The 19,331-nt window shown below is 48.5% G+C and overlaps 1 protein-coding gene across 2 annotated transcripts; it reads left to right on the top strand.

The window, feature by feature from the left end:
- The first annotated feature begins 40 nt into the window (after positions 1–40).
- On the top strand, positions 41–18,516 carry LOC309365015 (H-2 class II histocompatibility antigen, E-S beta chain-like). Of its 2 annotated transcripts, XM_081903109.1 has the most exons (6): positions 41–407; positions 10,853–11,122; positions 16,373–16,654; positions 16,762–16,872; positions 17,624–17,647; positions 18,198–18,516. In XM_081903109.1, exons 1-6 carry the CDS (start codon positions 56–58, stop codon positions 18,209–18,211), a joined length of 1,053 nt encoding a protein of 350 aa, XP_081759235.1. In that variant the 5' UTR covers positions 41–55; the 3' UTR covers positions 18,212–18,516. The 2 variants fall into 2 exon arrangements, with proteins under 2 accessions (XP_081759235.1, XP_081759236.1); XM_081903110.1 differs by lacking the exon at positions 17,624–17,647.
- Positions 18,517–19,331: the final 815 nt, after the last annotated feature.

Here is a 19,331-nt window from a genome sequence, read left to right as displayed (position 1 = left end):
GTTTTTTTCCGGGCGGCTTCTGGGAAGATATTTATTCACCCGCGACGCAGCAACAATGGAGACCTCAGAAGCGGCTGAGAAGGCGAAGAGGAACTTGCAGATCGAGCGAGAGCAGAGAGAGCCCTTGATAATGCTCTTTCCAGGAGTTCCCTGCCTGGCGACCGATGACGCTGCCTGGGCTGGGAGGCGGATTGGACGCTCGCGGGGCGGGGAGGTGGAGTGGGCGGGGCTTGGGCAGGAGTTTCCCCCGGAGCTGAGCGGAGAAAGTCCCATTGGGGAGTCTTCAGGGGGCGAAGAAGAGAGAAGGATGGGGGGCTCCGGCGCTGCGACTTTGGCCTTTGGGGGGCTCCTGCTGGGGATGCTGGTGGTCTCCGCTTCGGAGGGGCTGGGCGTGGAGGCGCCTCCAGGTGAGCCAAGAGTCTGCAATGGGGGGAGAAGGAAGAGGAAACTCCGCTTAGCGGGACTCCCATCGGTGGGGCTCCTCTGAAGATCCCTCCTGGATGGTCTTCCATGGTCTTAGCAGGGAGTCCCTAAGTGACTGTGGAGGCCAATTCTGGATCCCCACGTCCTTCCCCAGTGGGGACATAGGTTTCTGAGCAGGAGTTGATCTCCCTTTCGTCCTGAGTTCCAGCGTCTTCAAAGCCCATGACACCTTTGGTAGAGACTGTTCTCCAGTTAGAGCGCTGGCAGACCAGTGTTTGTTGCCGATGTTTATACTACATATTTAAAGATTTGCCTTGAGACAGTCTTTAAATCTCTTTTGTTGACCCCCAGCATTAAGCTTTCCGCTTTTAAGTTTGGAATGGAGTAGTTGCTTTGGAAGAGGATAATTAGGCATCCAAACAACACGACCAGTCCAACGAAGTTGATGTTGAAGAATCATTGCTTCAACGCTGATGATCTTTGCTTTTGAGGGTGGGGGGCAAAGGGGCAGGGTGGAAATGGGAAATACTCTCCCCACTGAAAAAGAGCAGCTCAGGCTTCTGGGATTGGGAAAGAGAACGCATTTATTTATTGCTATTAATTATATCCCACTTTTCTGGAATAAAATCCTACCATAGCAGCTTACAAATAACATTCAGCTGAATTTTAATAAAACCACAATATTGACACATTAAATAGTCTTCCTGCAGGAGAGCTGATGGCAGGCAGCCCTAGGGGATTTTGGGGTGGGGAGGGAGCACAGCTGAATGAGTGCTTCTTCACCGGCTTCTCAAAAACTTCCTCCTCATTATTACAGTGGTACCTCTGGTTAAGAACTTAATTCGTTCTGGAGGTCCATTCTTACCCTGAAACTGTTCTTAACCTGAGGTACCATTTTAGCTAATGGGGCCTCCCGCTGCCACCGCGCCGCCGGAGCACGGTTTCTGTTCTCATCCTGAAGCAAAGTTCTTAACCCAAGGTACTATTTCTGGGTTAGCAGAGTCTGTAACCTGAAGCGTCTGTAACCCAAGGTACCACTGTAGTCCATTTCTCCCATCATTTCCAAGAGATCTCATAACCAATTATTAACTCTATAAATGACTCCACGTAACACATAAATATACCTTTCATCTGCTCAGTCTCAAAAGTACTTGGACCATCAGCTTTGGTGAGGAATGTTGAGCCTGCTCCCTTCCAAGGCCTTTCCCAACTTGCCTGGGGGGCAGAGCCTAGAGGGTGGGGTTGGATTCATTGGAACAAACTCTTGGGGAAGTGCTGGGGGGGGGTTGCTTCCCTGTTCCAAGTGTCCAATGTGTTTTAAAATGTTCTTAAGCAGTCTGTGGCATTTTAAGTTTTTTTCTTTTCTCCCCTTTTGCTTTGTTGGGGATGGGATGGACATCTGGGTGGGAATTAATTTTAGTATAATTGTTGTTGCTGTTTTTGTTTTTTATTGTTTTATTAGCTGTTGTATAGTTTGCATTTTCTTTTAAGGGGTGGGGTCAGGGTTGCCTGGGAGTGAGCCTCAGCCAACAGAATGGCTGGGGCAGGTTCCACGGGGTGGGGGGTGGGTGCACTGGAACAATCAATCTCAGTGATCATGGGCAGGAGGAGTTGTTACGCTAAGACCAGACCATGTCATTACCGAGGAAGCAGATTTAGTCACTTTTTGAGAACTATCTCTGCCTCCGGGTCTGGTCTTGACCGGAAGGATACTGGAATCAGCAAGGGAGACCCATATGACCTAAAGGTCTGCTGTGCAATGCCAGGTCAATGATTCATAAGACCACCGCCATCCATGTGGATGGAGGACTTGACCTGGCATGTGCAACAGAGACTTGGTTGGATGAAGCAGGTGGGCCTGTCCTTGCCGCTGCTTGTCTACCAGGTTTCTCTTACTCACAGCAACCCAGGTCATGTGGGCGGGGAGGGGGATTGCAGTGATTTTTAGGAAGTCATTAGTCTGCACCAGGCATCCTATTGGGAATACCCTCCCCGCTGCACCAAGGATTCCCTGCCTGAGCTGCTTCAGGTCATGGTGGATGTTCTCCTGGAGACACCCAGTTTGGTTGTCCTAGGGGAATTTTAACATCCACGCCAACACAACCTTACAAGGGGCCGCTCTGGACTTTGTGGAAAACATGGCCTCCATGGGGCTGTCCCTGAATAAGTCTGGCCTAACTCATGGTCACGGACACGCCTTAGACCTGGTGTTTGATGTTAGGATATTTCCGTTCCACCTTAAGAAGGCAGCAGGTTTTTGTGTCACAGCCTGTATATTTCCTGTTCACAGGATGTTTCCTGTTTTTGTATATAGCTTTTGTTTCCTCTCTCTCTGTGCCTGGACATCGAAGCAGGCAGTCATGTTTTTTTTCTTTGTTCTGACCAACGCTGAATAAAGTTGTAAATAATGCTCTCCTGGGTGCATCTTTCGCTGTGCGAACTCTGCTGAAAGAGCGTGCACCAGCCTTGGAATGTGGCATGTTATTTCTGAGGCTCGTGTCACTAATTGACTGATATTGCATTTCTACGGGAGATCGATGGATCGTCTGGAGATGGCGTGGGGGCATGATGGCCTTTGTCTCCCTGGAAGTATCCCAACATTTACCTCTATGGATGTGGGTGATCTGATACTAAGTAAAAGCAAAACTAAAGAAGTGCCATGATCAGATCACTTCCTAGTGCAACTGGACTTCTCCGCGACCCTTCCCCTCTGCAGGGAGGTGGGACCAATTCAGATTTTCCGCCCCCATCACTTAATGGATCCAAATGGCTTCCAGAGAGTGGTAGGGGATGTTTTATACCATGTTGATGGCCTTTCAGGTGACCTGCCATATGCAGAGTTAACCAGGGCTATTGACTGTCTGGCTCCGAAGCGCCTTCTCCAATTGCATGGAGCCCAGACAGCCCCATGGTTTTCACCAGAGCTGAGGACGATGAAACAATCGCTTAGAAGGCTAGAGCGCCAGTGGCTGAAAACTCATTTTGAATCGGACCAGACACAGGTTAGAGCTCAACGTTGAGCTAATCAAGTGGCGATAGTGACGGCGAAGCGGACTTTCTTCACCGCCTCTGTTGCATCTGCAGAAAATAGTAGCAGGAGACTATTTCAGGTGGTTTGCAATTTCATGGAACCACCTTTGCCATCAGGGCCTGGTAAAGACCCCAAGATCTCCTGCAATGATTTTGCAAAGTTTTTTTGCAGATAAAGTCGCTCAGATTTGGAAGGAGGTAGACTCCACCGTGGGAGCAGAGCCAGGGAGGGAGAGTGCTAGAGTCCTGTCTAGTTGAGTTGCATGGAATCAATTCCCATCTGTTACCTCTGAGGATGTGGACAGGCTGCTTGGACAAGTGAAGCCAACCACCTGTCTCCTTGATTCTTGCCCATCCTGGCTAATACAAGTGAGCTTGGAAGGGCTGGCCGATGGGCTCTATGGGGTGATGAATGCTTCCCTCTGCGAGGGAGCCTTCCCAGACCCGCTGAAAGAGGTGGTCATTAAACTGCTTCTTAAAAAAACATCTTTTGACCTGGCCAATATGGCCAACTATCGTCCAGTCTCAAATCTTCCCTTCTTGGGCAAGGTGATTGAGCAGGTGGTTGCTGAACAACTCCAAGCACGCCTGGAGGATGCGGACCATTTGGATCCCTTCCAGTGGGGATTCAGGCCTCATCATGGGAATGAAACTGCCTTGGTTGCACTGGTCGATGATCTCCGGCAGGCTAGGGACAAAGGTGAGAGCTGTTTCCTAGTTCTGTTGGATCTCTCAGCGGCTTTTGATACCATCGACCGTTTAGAGGGGCTGGGAGATGGGGGCACTGTGGTTCCGCTCCTTCCTCCTGGGCTGTGTCCATAATGTGGAGTTGGGAAATGAGTGTCTGGACCCTTGGCTCTCACTTGTGGGGTGCCTCAGGGTTCCATCCTCTCCCCCATGCTTTTCAACATCTATATGAGCTGCTGGGAGAGATCATCAGGGGGTTTGGGCTGGGTGTTCATCAGTATGCAGGTGACACCCAGCTCTACCTCTCTTTCAAATCGGAACCAGTGAAGGCAGTGAATGTCCTATGTGAGTGCCTGGAGGCGGTTGGAGGATGGATGGTTGAATCCAAACAAGACAAAAGTACTGTTCTTGGGGGACATTGGGTGGGCAGGTGTAGGGGACTCCCTGGTCCTAAATGGGGCAACTGTGGCCTGATCCATCTTTTAGATTTAGGGGAGCTAGTCTTAAACTTTTGCTGGGGGAGACCTAGGTTTTTTTCCGGGGGGGGGGATTTATTTGTCCTGTCTTCACGCTTTTTATGATGGAGGACCGCTATAGTCACCCCCAACAACACATTCTCAAGATGGAGGGTGAGGGAACATCTGCAGTCGCCTGCGGTTCCTGCGCAATGTTTGCCATCTTGCCAAAGGTTGCAGGCAGCTTTACCTGCAGCAATTGCATGTTGATTGCCCTCTTAGAAGACAAAGTCCAGCAACTGGAGGAACGTGTAGCTACACTCCAAAGAATTAGAGAGCTGGAGCTCTTCTTGGAAGCAACAGAGCACACCGTCTCCACCAAGGAGGAGACAGGGGACTCCCCTGAGAAGGAGGCTAGTTCACCAACACAGGAGCCAGATATATGGAGAAACGTGACTCAAAGAGGTAGGAGGCCCAAGGTTCGCTCTGATTGTTTAGAAATACACAATTGCTTTGAGGTCTTCTTCCCTAGCATGGAAGACGAAGAGCAGACTCCATTTGAGGATCTCTCCCTTATTACAGTCGATCAGGTATATGAAGACGAGCAGCAAAGTCAGTCCTCAGGGAATGTGCAGGCGACCTTGGAACAGACAGCTCACAGAAGAACTCCGACCAGACCTAAGAGGAGGCGTGTAGTGGTGATAGGGGATTCCCTACTGAGGGGAACAGAAGCAGTGATGTGTGGGCCTGACAAGATGTCTCAGGAAGTGTGCTGTCTCCCCGGGGCTAAGATCCAAGATGTAACTGAACGACTGCAAAGAATCATAAAACCCACTGACAAATACCCCTTCCTCTTGGTTCATGTGGGAACCAATGACACTGCAAGCAATAGCCTCCAGAAGATCAAAAGAGACTACGAGGCTCTGGGCAGGAAATTGAAGCAATTAAATGCACAAATTGTCATTTCATCTGTCCTCCCAGTTGGACAACGTGGCCCAGGGAGAGAGGGAAAAATAGTGGAAGTGAACAACTGGCTTCGCAAATGGTGTAAACAGGAACAGTTTGGATTCTTAGATCATGGACTGCAGTTTCTTGAAGATGGACTTCTGGCAAGCGATGGGCTGCACCTCACAACGGTTGGGAGGAATGTTTTTGCAAAAAATCTCAGAAACCTCATCAGGAGGGCTTTAAACTGACTAATGTGGGGGAGGGAGACAGTGCTCCTGAAGGTAGGAGTCTATCAATTGATGAAGATGATCATCCAAATGTCATAGACCGAATGGAGCAAACAGCACGCAGATCTAGTGGTGGGAGGAAAAAATCCTTAAATAAGAGACACGCGGGAATGATTAATGGACTTCAGTGTCTGTACACTAATGCACAAAGCATGGGAAATAAACAAGATGAGCTTGAGCTCTTGGTACAGCAAACTAAATATGACATAACAGGCATCACTGAAACTTGGTGGGATAAGTCCCACGATTGGAATGTAATAATGGAGGGATACGATCTATTTCAGAGAAACAGACCAGACAAGAAAGGAGGTGGAGTGGTGTTATATGTCAGGGATGTGTATACCTGTGAAGAGATCCAAGATTTAGAAACTCAAAGCCAAAGTGAGAGCATTTGGGTCAAAATTAAGGGAGAGAAGAATAACAGTGACCTCATTGTGGGAGTTTACTATAGATCCCCAAGCCAAACGGAGGACATAGATGATGCCTTCCTGGAACAGATGGCCAAGCATGCAAAAGGAAGGGAGATAGTAGTAATGGGGGACTTCAATTACCTGGATATTTGTTGGATGTCAAACTCAGCCAAGAGCATAAGGTCAAACAGATTCCTCACTGGCCTTGCAGACAACTTCATTGTCCAGAAAGTGGGAGAAGCAACAAGAGGAACAGCCATTTTAGATCTGGTCCTAACCAATGTTGATGACCTGGTTAGTGGGGTAGAAGTGGAAGGATCATTAGGCGCGAGTGATCATGCTCTTCTGAAGTTTACTATACAGCGGAAAGGAGCAGCCAAGCATACTAGGACTCAATTTCTTGACTTTAAGAAAGCCGACTTCATAAAACTTAGGGAAGTGCTGGGTGAGATCCCATGGACAGTAATACTAAAAGGAAAGGGAGTTCATGATGGCTGGGAGTTTCTTAAGAGGGAGATAGTAAAAGCACAACTTCAGGCAATACCAATGAGACGGAAACATGGAAGGTGCCTAAAGATTTAATTTTAACTGAGTTAAGATTAAAAAAGGATGTGTACAAAAAATGGAAAAGGGGGGAAACCACCAAAGAGGAATTCAAACAAATAGCCAGCACGTGTAGACACAAAGTCAGAAAAGCTAAAGCACAGAATGAACTCAGGCTTGCTAGAGAGGTTAAAAGCAACAAAAAAGGCGTTTATGGGTATGTTTGTAGCAAAAGGAAGAACAAAGAAACAGTGGGGTCACTCAGAGGAGAAGATGGTGAAATGCAAACAGGGGACACAGAAAGGGCTGAACTCCTGAATGCCTTCTTTGCCTCAGTCTTCTCCGATAAAGAAAACAATGCCCGACCTGAAGAATTTGGAGCAAATGATTCAGCAGAGGAAACAGCCCAGAATAACTAAGGAGATAGTACAAGAATACTTGGCTAGTTTAGATGTATTCAAGTCTCCAGGGACAGATGAACTGCATCCAAGAGTATTAAAAGAACTGGCAGATGTGATCTCAGAACCACTGGCAGTCATCTTTGAGAATTCCTGGAGAACAGGCGAAGTCCCGGCAGACTGGAGGAGGGCAAATGTTATCCCTATTTTCAAAAAGGGGGAAAGAGAGGACCCAAATAATTACCGCCCAGTCAGTCTGACATCAATACCAGGGAAGATTCTGGAGCAGATCATTAAGCAAACAGTCTGTGAGCACCTAGAAAGGAATGCTGTGATCACCAATAGTCAGCATGGATTTCTGAAAAATAAGTCATGTCAGACTAACCTGATCTCGTTTTTTGACAGAATTACAAGCCTGGTAGATGAAGGGAACGCAGTGGATGTAGCCTACCTGGATTTCAGCAAGGCATTTGACAAGGTGCCCCATGATATTCTTGTAAAGAAGCTGGTAGAATGCGGTCTTGACTATGCTACCACTCAGTGGATTTGTAACTGGCTGACTGACCGAACCCAAATGGTGCTCATCAATGGTTCCTCTTCATCCTGGAGAAGAGTGACTAGTGGGGTGCCACAGGGTTCTGTCTTGGGCCCGGTCTTATTCAACATCTTTATCAACGACTTGGATCATGGACTCAAGGGCATCCTGATCAAATTTGCAGATGACACCAAACTGGGAGGGGTGGCTAACACCCCAGAGGACAGGATCACACTTCAAAACGACCTTGACAGATTAGAGAACTGGGCCAAAACAAACAAGATGAATTTTAACAGGGAGAAATGTAAAGTATTGCACTTGGGCAAAAAAAATGAGAGGCACAAATACAAGATGGGTGACACCTGGCTTGAGAGCAGTACATGTGAAAAGGATCTAGGAGTCTTGGTTGACCACAAACTTGACATGAGCCCACAGTATGACGCGGCAGCTAAAAAAGCCAATGCAATTCTGGGCTGCATCAATAGGAGTATAGCATCTAGATCAAGGGAAGTAATAGTGCCACTGTATTCTGCTCTGGTCAGACCTCATCTGGAGTACTGTGTCCAGTTCTGGGCACCACAGTTCAAGAAGGACACTGACAAACTGGAACGTGTCCAGAGGAGGGCAACCAAAATGGTCAAAGGACTGGAAACGATGCCTTATGAGGAATGGCTAAGGGAGCTGGGCATTTTTAGCCTGGAGAAGAGGAGGTTAAGGGGTGATATGGTAGCCATGTTCAAATATATAAAAGGATGTCACATAGAGGAGGGAGAAAGGTTGTTTTCTGCTGCTCCAGAGAAGCGGACACGGAGCAATGGATCCAAACTACAAGAAAGAAGATTCCACCTAAACATTAGGAAGAACTTCGTGACAGTAAGAGCTGTTCGACAGTGGTGTGGTGGTGTGTCTCCTTCTTTGGAGGTCTTTAAGCAGAGGCTTGACAACCATATGTCAGGAGTGCTCTGATGGTGTTTCCTGCTTGGCAGGTGGTTGGACTCGATGGCCCTTGTGGTCTCTTCCAACTCTATGATTCTATGATTCTATTGTAGGTGCACAGCCTGGGAGTCATTTTGGACTCACAGCTGTCCATGGAGGTGCAGGTCAATTCTGTATCCAGGGCAGCTGTCTACCAGCTCCATCTGGTATGCAGGCTGAGACCCTACCTGCCCGGAGACTGTCTCACTAGAGTGGTGCATGCTCTAGTTATCTCCTGCTTGGACTACTGCAACGTGCTCTACGTGGGGCTACCTTTGAAGGTGACTTGGAAACTACAACGAATCCAGAATGCGGCAGCCAGACTGGTGACTGGGAGCGGCCACTGAGACCACATAACACCGGTCTTGAAAGACCTACATTGGCTCCCAGTACATTTCTGAGCACAATTCTGAGCACAATTCAAAGTGTTGGTGTTGACCTTTAAAGCCCTAAACAGCCTCGGCCCAGTATACCTGAAGGAGCGTCTCCACCTCCATCCCTCTGCCCAGACACTGAGGTCCAGCTCCGAGGGCCTTCTGGTGGTTCCCTCACTGTGAGAAGTCAAACTACAGGGAACCAGGCAGAGGGCATTTTTGGTAGTGGCACCCGCCCTGTGGAACACGCTCCCATCAGATGTCAAAGAGAAAACAACTATCTGACATTTTAATCTTTATTGGAAGCCGCCCAGAGTGCCTGGGGAAACCCAGCCAAATAGGCGGGGTATAAATAACAAATTATTATAATCTTATTATTAAAAGTAAAAAACCCAGGCATGGGCGTAGCCAGGATTTTTTTGGGGGGTAGGCCTTTTGTTGGGGGGGGGGTAAAACCTCAGTTTGCTATGTATTTTTATTGATGTTTATTGATTTTGGGGGGCAGCTGCCCCTCCCTGCCCCCCTTGGGTTACACACTTGAAACCAGCAGCAAAACTGGCGGAAATGCCTCCCTGCTTAGGGGAACCTCAACTCCCCCCTCCTTTCGGCAGGTCCCCTCTCCCAATCCCCGCCCACCCTGCCTTGGGGTCCTCTGGGTGCTGAAATGGGCTCCTGCATAGACAGGCGTCGCATCCTGCACTCTGGCAAGGAAAGCGAAAGTGAAACTGGGTCTCCCTCAGTGGGAGGGTCTTGTGGGGGAGGGGGCAGCGAAGTCCCGTTCAGAGCAGAATTTCCCACTGAAATATACTCGGAGTCGAGTGTGAATTTCATGCTCTCTATTCAGCTAATAGTAGCGAGGAATGGGAGTTCCCCCAAAATGTCTGCTTTATATACATTATTTACACAATGGGCCCCACGTGATTGGCTAATTCCTGGATTCTCCTGTAGGCCAATCAGGTTGTGGATTCACTTCCACCTGGAACTGGATTGGGTGGCTCCTGCGGACCAATCAGATTGCTGCATACTGGATCCTATTGTTCTAGGACCAATCAAACTGCTGCATTCTGAATCTTATTGTTCTAAGACCAATCAGACTGCTGGATTTTGGATCCTATTCAACTCAGTACATAACACCCACTCTCCTCAGCCCTCACCCTTTTCCTGATCTCTCTCCCACCCCCAGCATTTCCTCCTTCAGCTGTGGGGTGAGAAAATGGGGAAAGGGGGTTTACGTTGTTACAGTAAAATCTAGGTGCGAGGCTGCTCTGCTCTGAGTCCGCGGGTCCCTGCAGAACAAAGGAGCACAGCCGGAGCTTATTTCTGGGCTTGGGGTTTATGTGTGGTGCTTGTGCAACAGTGAGGGGACGGAGGGGGGGTTCTTGTAGGGCCGGGTGCCCTTGAGGTCATCGCCTCGAACCCTCTGAAGGTTGCTGGGAAGGGGTGGACAAACATGCCCCCCCTATCAACGTTTTTGTGATTTTTAAAATGGAGTTAAGCATGGGCGTAGCCAGCAGAGCTGCCCCCCCATAAAGTATATAAATAAAGCAGATAACTCGGTTCTCTCCCCCCCCCTAAATCCTGGCTATGCCCATGGGGTCTGGGGCCTCCCCCCCCCACGGCCTTACAGCCGCTCTCTCCCTTTCCTGCTCCTCCCTCCCCCCTGCTCAGCCTCCCATGAGACACGAGAGAGAGAATATGTCTCTGCCGCCCGCACCCAGAAATTCTCGCTCCTGCCTCCAGCTGACCCTCCTTGATACCCCCAATTTCCTCCCCCCCTCCCCCCCCAGAGCATTTCCTGTTCCAGCAGAAGGCCGAGTGCCACTTCTCCAACGGGACGCAGCGGGTCCGCTACCTAGATAGGTACTTCTTCGGCCGGCAGGAGCTCTCCTACTTCGACAGCGACCGAGGGAAGTTCGTGGCTGTGGCTGAACTGGGGGAGCCCATAGTCAAGGCATGGAACCAGGACAAGGACTTCCTGCGCATCAAGAAGGCCGAGGTGGATTCCTTCTGCCGGCACAACTACGAGCTCACCGAGCCCTTCGCCCAGGCCCGGCGCGGTGAGTCCGGAATCGGGGGGGTGGGGGGGGCGTCATGGGAAACGGATCCCCTGGAAGAACCCAAAATGGGGGGGGCGGGTGTACACGTGACTTTCTCCCCTCCCGGCCCCTGTCGCTGCTGCCCCTCCCCGGCCCCCCACCCTCCCGCTTTTCAGAGAGGAAAAGGGGCCTTTCCTGGCGCCTCACTCCAAAGGCAGAGGCAGGAGGAGTTTCTGAGGTCGCTGGAAGCATCATAAACTATTTCGTGTATTGAAATGTGGAGGGTGTTTGTCTTAGTTTATTTATTATTATTTACATTTGGATCCCACCCTATACCCATAGGTCTCAGGGCAGTTTGTAACACAAAATTGCAGTATTATTATTAATAACCATAACCATAATCATAATAAATAATATTTATAAATATTTATAAATATAAATAAGATTTCCCAAGCCACTCTGGGCAGCACCCAACAGAATTAAAAGCGCAATAGAACAACAAACATTAAAAACTTCCCTAAACTTCATTTACTGTACATTCATTCCCACCGTCCCCCCCCCCCAGGAGCTCAAGATGGTGTTCTGTCTATGCTTCTCCCTCTCCTCATTCCATCCTCACAACACCCCTGTAAGGGAGGCTGTGCTGAGGGGCAGGGGCTGCCCAGGGAGGCCCAGAGAGCTTCAAGGCCCAGTTTGGGAATAACTGAGTAGACCATTGTAATGTACTGTAAGTTAAGAATGCTGTATAGTGAATTCTGAATAGCATCGTGTTTTTTCTTGTTTTGTTGTTGTTTAGTCGTTTAGTCGTGTCTGACTCTTCTGACCCCATGGACCAGAGCACGCCAGGCACTCCCGTCTTCCACTGCCTCCCGCAGTTTGGTCAGACTCATCCTGGTAGTTTTGAGAACACTGTCCAACCATCTTGTCCTCTGTCATCCCCTTCTCCTTGTGCCCTCCATCTTTCCCAACATCAGGGTCTTTTCCAGGGAGTCTTCTCTTCTCATGAGGTGGCCAAAGTCTTGGAGCCTCAGCTTCACGATCTGTCCTTCCAGTGAGGACTCAGGGCTGATTTCCTTAAGAATGGATAGGTTTGGTCTTCTTGCAGTCCATGGGACTCTTAAGTTTCCTCCAGCACCAGAATTCAAATAATCAATTCTTCAGCCATCAGCCTTCTTATGGTCCAGCTCTCACTTCCATACATCACTACTGGGAATACCATAGCTTTTACTATACGGACCGTTTTTTTGATGTTGAGCTTCAGACCATATTTTGTGCTCTCCTCTTTCACCCTCATTAAAAGGTTCTTTAATTCCTCCTCACTTTCTGCCATCAAGGTTGTGTCATCTGCATATCTGAGGCTGTTGATATTTCTTCTGGAAATCTTAATTCCAGCTTGGGATTCATCCAGCCCAGCCTTTCGCATGATGATTTCTGCATATAAGTTAAATAACCAGGGAGACAATATACAGCCTTGTCGTACTCCTTTCCCAATTTTGAATCAATCAGTTGTTCCGTATCCAGTTCTAACTGTAGCTTCTTGTCCCACATGGAGATTTTTCAGGAGACAGATGAGGTGATCAGGCACTCACATTTCTTTAAGAATTTGCCATAGTTTGCTGTGGTTGACACAGTCAAAGGCTTTCACATTGTCAATGAAGCAGAAGTAGATGTTTTTCTGGAACTCTCTAGCTTTCTCCATAATCCAGCGCATGTTTGCAATTTGGTCTCTGGTTCCTCTACCCCTTCGAAATCCCACTTGCACTTCGGGGAATTCTTGGTCCACATACTGCTTAAGCCTGCCTTGTAGAATTTTAAGCATAACCTTGCTAGCGTGTGAAATGAGTGCAATTGTGCGGTAGTTGGAGCATTCTTTGGCACTGCCCTTCTTTGGGATTGGGATGTAGACTGATCTTCTCCAATCCTCTGGCCACTTCTGAGTTTTCCAAACTTGCTGACATATTGAGTGTAGCACCTTAACAGCATCATCTTTTAAAATTTTAAATAGTTCAACTGGAATACCATCACTTTCACTGGTTATTAGCAGTGCTTTCTAAGGCCCATTTGACTTCACTCTCCAGGATATCTGGCTCAAGGTCAGCAACCACACTACCTGGGGTATACGAGACATCCATATCTTTCTGGTATAATTCCTCTGTGTATTCTTGCCACCTCTTGATGTCTTCTGCTTCTGTTAGGTCCTTTCCACTTTTGTCCTTTATTATGGTAATCTTTGTACAAAAAGTTCCTTTCATATCTCCAATTTTCTTGAACAGATCTCTGGTTTTTCCCATTCTACTGTTTGCCTCTATTTCTTTGCATAGCTCGTTTAAGAAGGCCCTCTTGTCTCTCCTTGCTATTTTTTGGAAATTTGCATTCAATTTCCTGTATCTTTCACTATCTCCCTCGCATTTTGCTTGCCTTCTCTCCCCCGCTCTTTGTAAGGCCTCGTTGGACAACCACTTTGCTTTCTTGCATTTCCTTTTCATTGGGATGGTTTTCGTTGCTGCCTCCTGTATAATGTTACGAGCCTCCATCCATAGTTCTTCAGGCACTCTGTCCACCAAATCTAAATCCTTAAACCTGTTCCTCACTTCCACTGTGTATTCATAAGGGATTTGACTTAGATTGTATCTTACCGGCCCAGTGGTTTTTCCTACTTTCTTCAGTTTAAGCTTGAATTTTGCTATAAGAAGCTGATGATCTGAGCCACAGTCAGCTCCAGGTCTTGTTTTTGCTGACTGTATAGAGCTTCTCCATCTTTGGCTGCAGAGAATATAATCAATCTGATTTCGATGCTGCCCATCTGGTGATGTCCATGTGTAGAGTCGTCTTTTGTGTTGTTGGAAAAGCGTGTTTGTGATGACCAGCTTGTTCTCTTGACAGAATTCTATTAGCCTTTGCCCTGCTTCGTTTTGAACTCCGAGGCCAAACTTGCCAGTTGTTCCTTTCATCTCTTGACTCCCTATGTTAGCATTCCAATCCCCTATAATGAGAAGAACATCCTTCTTTGGTGTCATTTCAATAAGGTGTTGTAAGTCTTCATAGAATTGGTCAATTTCAGTTTCTTCAGCACCAGTGGTTGGTGCATAAACTTGGACTACTGTGATTTTAAAAGGTCTGCCTTGGATTCGTATCAAGATCATTCTATCATTTTTGAGATTGCACCCCAGTACAGCGTTCGCCACTCTTTTGTTGACTATGAGGGCCACTCCATGTCTTTTACAGGATTCTTGCCTGCAGTAGTAGATATGATGGTCAGCCAAACTGAATTCGCCCATTCCCGTCCACTTTAGTTCAACAATGCCCAGGATGTCAATATTTATTCTTGCCATCTCATTTTTGACCACATCCAGCTTACCAAGGTTCATAGTTCTTACATTCCAGGTTCCTATGCAATATTTTTCTTTACAGCATTGGACTTTCCTTTCGATTCTAGGCATATCCGCAACTGAGCGACCTTTCAGCTTTGGCCCAGCCGCTTCATCAGCTCTGAATCTACTTGTCCTTGTCCTCCGCTCTTCCTCAGTAGCATGTTGGACGCCTTCCGACCTGAGGGGCTCATCTTCCAGCGTCATAACTTTTATATGCCTGTTGTCTTTGTCCATGGAGTTTTCTTGGCAGGGATACTGGAGTAGCTTGCCGGTTCCTCCTCCAGGTGGATCACGTTTAGTCAAAACTCTCCACTATGACCTGTCCATCCTTGGTGGCCCTGCACGGCATAGCTTCTCTGAGTTATTCAAGCCCCTTTGCCACGACAAGGAGAGAACCTTGTTTGGTAGGAAACAAAGGAAGGACAAACTCCTGAGATTCCCAGAACTAAGAAATGAGACAGAAGGATGGAAAGTGTCCTAGGAAAGGGAGGGGCATCCCAAGGACCCCCAGGGAGTAGCAGTTCCCTGTTTGTGGAATGCCCAGCATGACCGCTGAGGAAACTGGGCTGACTTTGAGCAGGGGGGGCAGGTCAGAAATCCCACTGGTGAGAGTGGGAGGTTGGGGGCTGGGAACATAGGATTGACTGACTGCCCCAAGGCTGAAACTAGGCTTTCTGTCACCTGAGGCAAAGACCCAGTTTTTACACACCCACACACACACCCCACACAGCTTGACACATTTGTTCATAAAGGGCATAAAAAGTAGTTTGAAATAGGCTGGAGAAGAGATAGTCTCTCCAAATGGTAAAATTATCTGTGTGTGTATCTGGCTTTCACTCAATCTTAAGTAGATCTCATCAGAGTGTAGTAGAAATATCATGACTGTATGTAATAGAAATAAAAATAAAATAATGGAAACTGTGATAATGATCAGGCACATACCAGAGAGTAAGTCCTATTGAACTGAGTGGGACTTACTTCTGAGTAAAAATGCCAGAGATTGTAGTATAAGACTGCAGAAGCTTTACACAGTTACCTAGGAGTAAGCTCCATAGAATTCAGTGGGACTTCTGAGTAGTAAAGACTTGCAGTTTAAGGCTCTAAAAAATAAAATAAAAGAATAAATACTCCACAAGATTCCTTCAAAAACTGCTGGCTGCTGAACCATTGCAATTAAAGAATTTAAAATGGATTGGCTACATTTTCCTCCCAAATTACAGGAAGGGATAAATACAAAGAGCTTCGTATGTCAGCATCACATTTCTTTCATTGCAGGAATTTTATTTTTAGTATAAAGAAGACTCAGTTTTTGTAGCTGTTTGTAGGCAGCCGTGCCCTCTCTATGTGTTCACATGGTTGTAAACATGTATGTTGTCCTCTTGATTCAAACACACAAAGAGAGAGAGAACACACAAGCACCACTTTTGATTTAATTTATGTTGAGGAAAGCAAGAGAGAGAGAGAGAGAAAGAGAAAGAAAGAAAGAAAGAAAGAAAGAAAGAAAGAAAGAAAGAAAGAAAGAAAGAAAGAAAGAAAGAAAGAAAGAAAGAAAGAAAGAAAGAAAACTTTCCCTTTTCAACTTTTCTTGGAGAACAACCTTCTCCAGGATTTCTCTTTCACACACAGTTCCAAACCAGCTTGGGAGGGAAAGGGGATCGTTTTCCAGGTTTTCCTGCTTCCCCTTGCAGATTAGCATCACTCTGGTCCTCAGCAGATGCTGGAGTCTCAGTGGCACCCCTCTAGAGGCTTCACGCAGGGCTGAGACCCTGGCCACTCCCGTTAACTGGACTGTCCATTGGGATGGTGGGAGATGATCCCTCCTTCCCCTCTCCTCCCTCCCTTGAAGCCTCTAGGTCCCTCCCTCCCTAAATCTCTGACCTTCCTTGCCTCCCTCCCACAGTCCAGCCCAAGGTTAAGATCACCCGCTCAGACAACTATGCATCTTCACCACACAACACTCAGCTGATCTGCAAGGTGAACCGCTTCTTCCCTGTGGAGATCGAGATCAAGTGGTTCAAGAACGGGAAGGAGGAACCCAAAGTGTGGACCACAGATTTTCTTGAGAATGGGGATTGGACCTTCCAGATTGAGGTGATACTGGAGACAAATCCAGAACGTGGAGACGTCTACACCTGCCAGGTGGAGCACGCCAGCTTCGAAGGCCCCGTCACGGTGAAATGGGGTAGGACGCCTTGCCAGCCCTGACCCATGTACTGCCCAAGGAAGTGGGGGGCATTCCTGGGGGGCTAGATGGGTTGCTCCCCCACTCATGGCTTTTTCTTTTTTCAGAGCCACAGTCGGACTCTGCCAGGAGCAAGATGTGGACGGGGATTGTGGGGATTGTGCTGGGCCTGGTCTTTGGGGCCACTGGACTCACCCTTTACCTGAAGAACAAGAAAGGTGAGGGTGGGGTGCCAGGGGGAGAGGGAGGGTTGGGTGTGGGGCTGGACTGGGCTCCAGGCTCCCCTCCTCTTCTTAGGCAGAGGTTCTGGAGAGGGATTTGTTCCTTCTCCACTCCTAGGAGGTCCCTCTTGGTGTCTCAAATGGAGCCTCAGCTCTTATGGAGATGGTCTGGGGTTTAAATCCGTAGATGAAGACCTAAACCTCTTATCCAACATATGAGTGAGAAATTCAAAAACATCTCTGGCTCTGAAGCCTTTGGGCAGAGTAAGGACACAGATTTTTTTTGCAGCTTCCTGGTCCCAGCAGTAAGTCAAAGGCTCTCTCTCCCTGCTGAGCGAAGGGCCTTTGAGACACTTGCAGTCAGGAGGCGGAATTCATCTCCCTTGGGTCTTTTTTGCTGTTTGTGTCTCTGAAATAAATCAACAACTGGGCAAGGCAGAGCCCCAAAGGAGGCAGCTAAGGGAATATAGGAGAGTTTGTGGGGTGGGGGCATTGGGTAATGGGAAAGAGATTAGTTGGGAAGATCTTCTCCAGGGTCCTTTCTGTATTGGGAAGGAAATATTTATGTCCTGCAAAGACTCTTCTTTCACCCCCTCATACTCCTTAGGACAGAATGAGGGGGAGGGGAATTCCTAGCTGTGCCTGGAGTGTGTCATCTTGGTCTTGGGGGTTGCCATGTTCCCAGAGAAGCTATTTCAGGGGACATCTGGTGCTGACTGAATCTTTCTATTCTTTTTTTCTCTCCCAGGACAAGCTGTTCCTCAGCCTGCAGGTAATTTTCCTCTCTGCTCTTCCATCCTCCTCCTCCTCCTCCCCCAGCCCCCTTCTCCTGGCTGCTTGCTGTGCCCCCCCCCCCATGGCTTCCTTTTAGAATAGAGGGGAGGGGCTTCCTATGGACAAATCCTTCCCCTGATGCACACACTCCAATATCATGTCCTGGAAGGGGGTCTCCAGGGGAATGTCCCACCTGGCAGACAGTCAAGGAAAGTGAGGAGACCAGGGCTGGCGTTTGGCCCTTGGGGCCACATTTGGTCCAGGGTCCATGGTTCCCCATTTCTGATCTAGACAGATCTCCGTGGTCTCTTCTGAAGCTCCTCTTCTCCACTGCCAAAGCCAGCCAAGTCTCCCTCCCTCTGCCTCCTTCCCTCCTCAGAGCCCCCCCTGCCAGGCCCATAACTGGCGGCGATGGGAATTGTAGTTCACAATATCTGATGGTCAATCTATGGAGTGTCCCCCCAGTCTTGCCAGGGATTCTTCTGCCCCTTTCTCCCCATCCCCCCCCCCCCCAGTGATGGGCTTGTCTCTCTCTCCTCTGCCTGCAGGACTCATCAGTTAGACTTCGCTGCTCCATCAAGATCCTGGGATGTGGAGAAGCTCTGTTCTTCCTGCCAGTTGCCCTCTGTCCATGCTCAGAGGTGGAAACCTCCTTGGAAGGTGGATGGAAGGAATCACAGATCAAGAACGACAGTGTCCACCCCTCCCCCACCTCTGTTGCTTGCTTGTCATCTGGGGAAAGTTTCTTTTACTGTTTCCCTTTCTGCTTGTTGATTGCAAGTTATGGCAACCTGATTAGGTCTTTGCACCTCTCTGCTAGAGAATTTGTGCCTTGAATCTCCCTGGAGGAGCCTGAGCTGTCCCTGAAAACAGCCATGAATCTGGTCAGACTGCCAGGACTGGTCCTTCAAGCCCTGATGGGGAGCCTCACAACTGAATTGGGGAAGGGTCCCATGTGGCCTCCCACACCTCTCCATGTGGCCCCTGGGACTCTCACCAGCCTTGCGTTGCCCCTTCCTTCAGAGTCTTTGCCTGGCTGGGATTTGTCCTCCTACTCCAATCATGTTTCTTGCTTGCCTTGACGGAGGATGGAGAGGGGAGGGTGAGCTTGTGCAGAGATTGGTCTCCTGTGAAAACTTCACACTGGCCTTTGATGCTCTGCTCCTGCCCACCGTTGGTGTGTGGCCCCCAGAAGGTTCCCCAGAAGAGAACGTGGCCCTTGAGCTGGAGAAGGGTCACCACACCCACTTCCTCTGTTGCTCATCTTGCTGTGGACTAAGATGGCTCCCCCCCCCCAGCTGCCCCTTGGGTGACCTGGGAACACAGGGTCACTGGAAACTGCCTTAGACCGAGTCCATCTGGCTCAACAGCATTTCTGGTCCCATATGCCCACACTGACTGGCAGTGGCTCAACTGATGTTTCAGGACTGAACCTTCTACACTCCAAGCAGCTGCCCTTCCGTGTACGATACTTAAAGTGCAGCCAAACCAGCAATGCATGCTTTCCTGGAAAGGCACGTGATAGGATCTGGAGCTCACAGAATTTCCCCGTAAGTTTTCCTCCTCGTAAACTTTGACTCACTTTCAGCAAGCCCCTTCTCGGAAGGACCTGCCTTCTGGAGAAAATAGGAGTCAAAGACCCGTTTCCCCTTGTTGCAAATTAGTCCTAACAACTTCCTCTT

Source organism: Podarcis melisellensis (assembly GCF_964234715.1).
Source record: "Podarcis melisellensis genome assembly, chromosome: 2".
NCBI lineage: Eukaryota > Metazoa > Chordata > Lepidosauria > Squamata > Lacertidae > Podarcis > Podarcis melisellensis.
The sequence above is the reverse complement of the archived record's forward strand: the minus strand, read 5'-3'. Positions and strand labels throughout refer to the sequence as shown.

Excerpts from the sequence above, each read along its gene's own strand:
- LOC309365015 (XM_081903109.1), top strand. The coding sequence starts at position 56 with ATGGAGACCTCAGAAGCGGCTGAGAAGGCGAAGAGGAACTTGCAGATC. Across the intron at positions 11,123-16,372 it reads CTTCGCCCAGGCCCGGCGCG|TCCAGCCCAAGGTTAAGATC; the intron begins GTGAGTCCGGAA and ends TCCCTCCCACAG. Across the intron at positions 16,873-17,623 it reads TTACCTGAAGAACAAGAAAG|GACAAGCTGTTCCTCAGCCT; the intron begins GTGAGGGTGGGG and ends TTTCTCTCCCAG.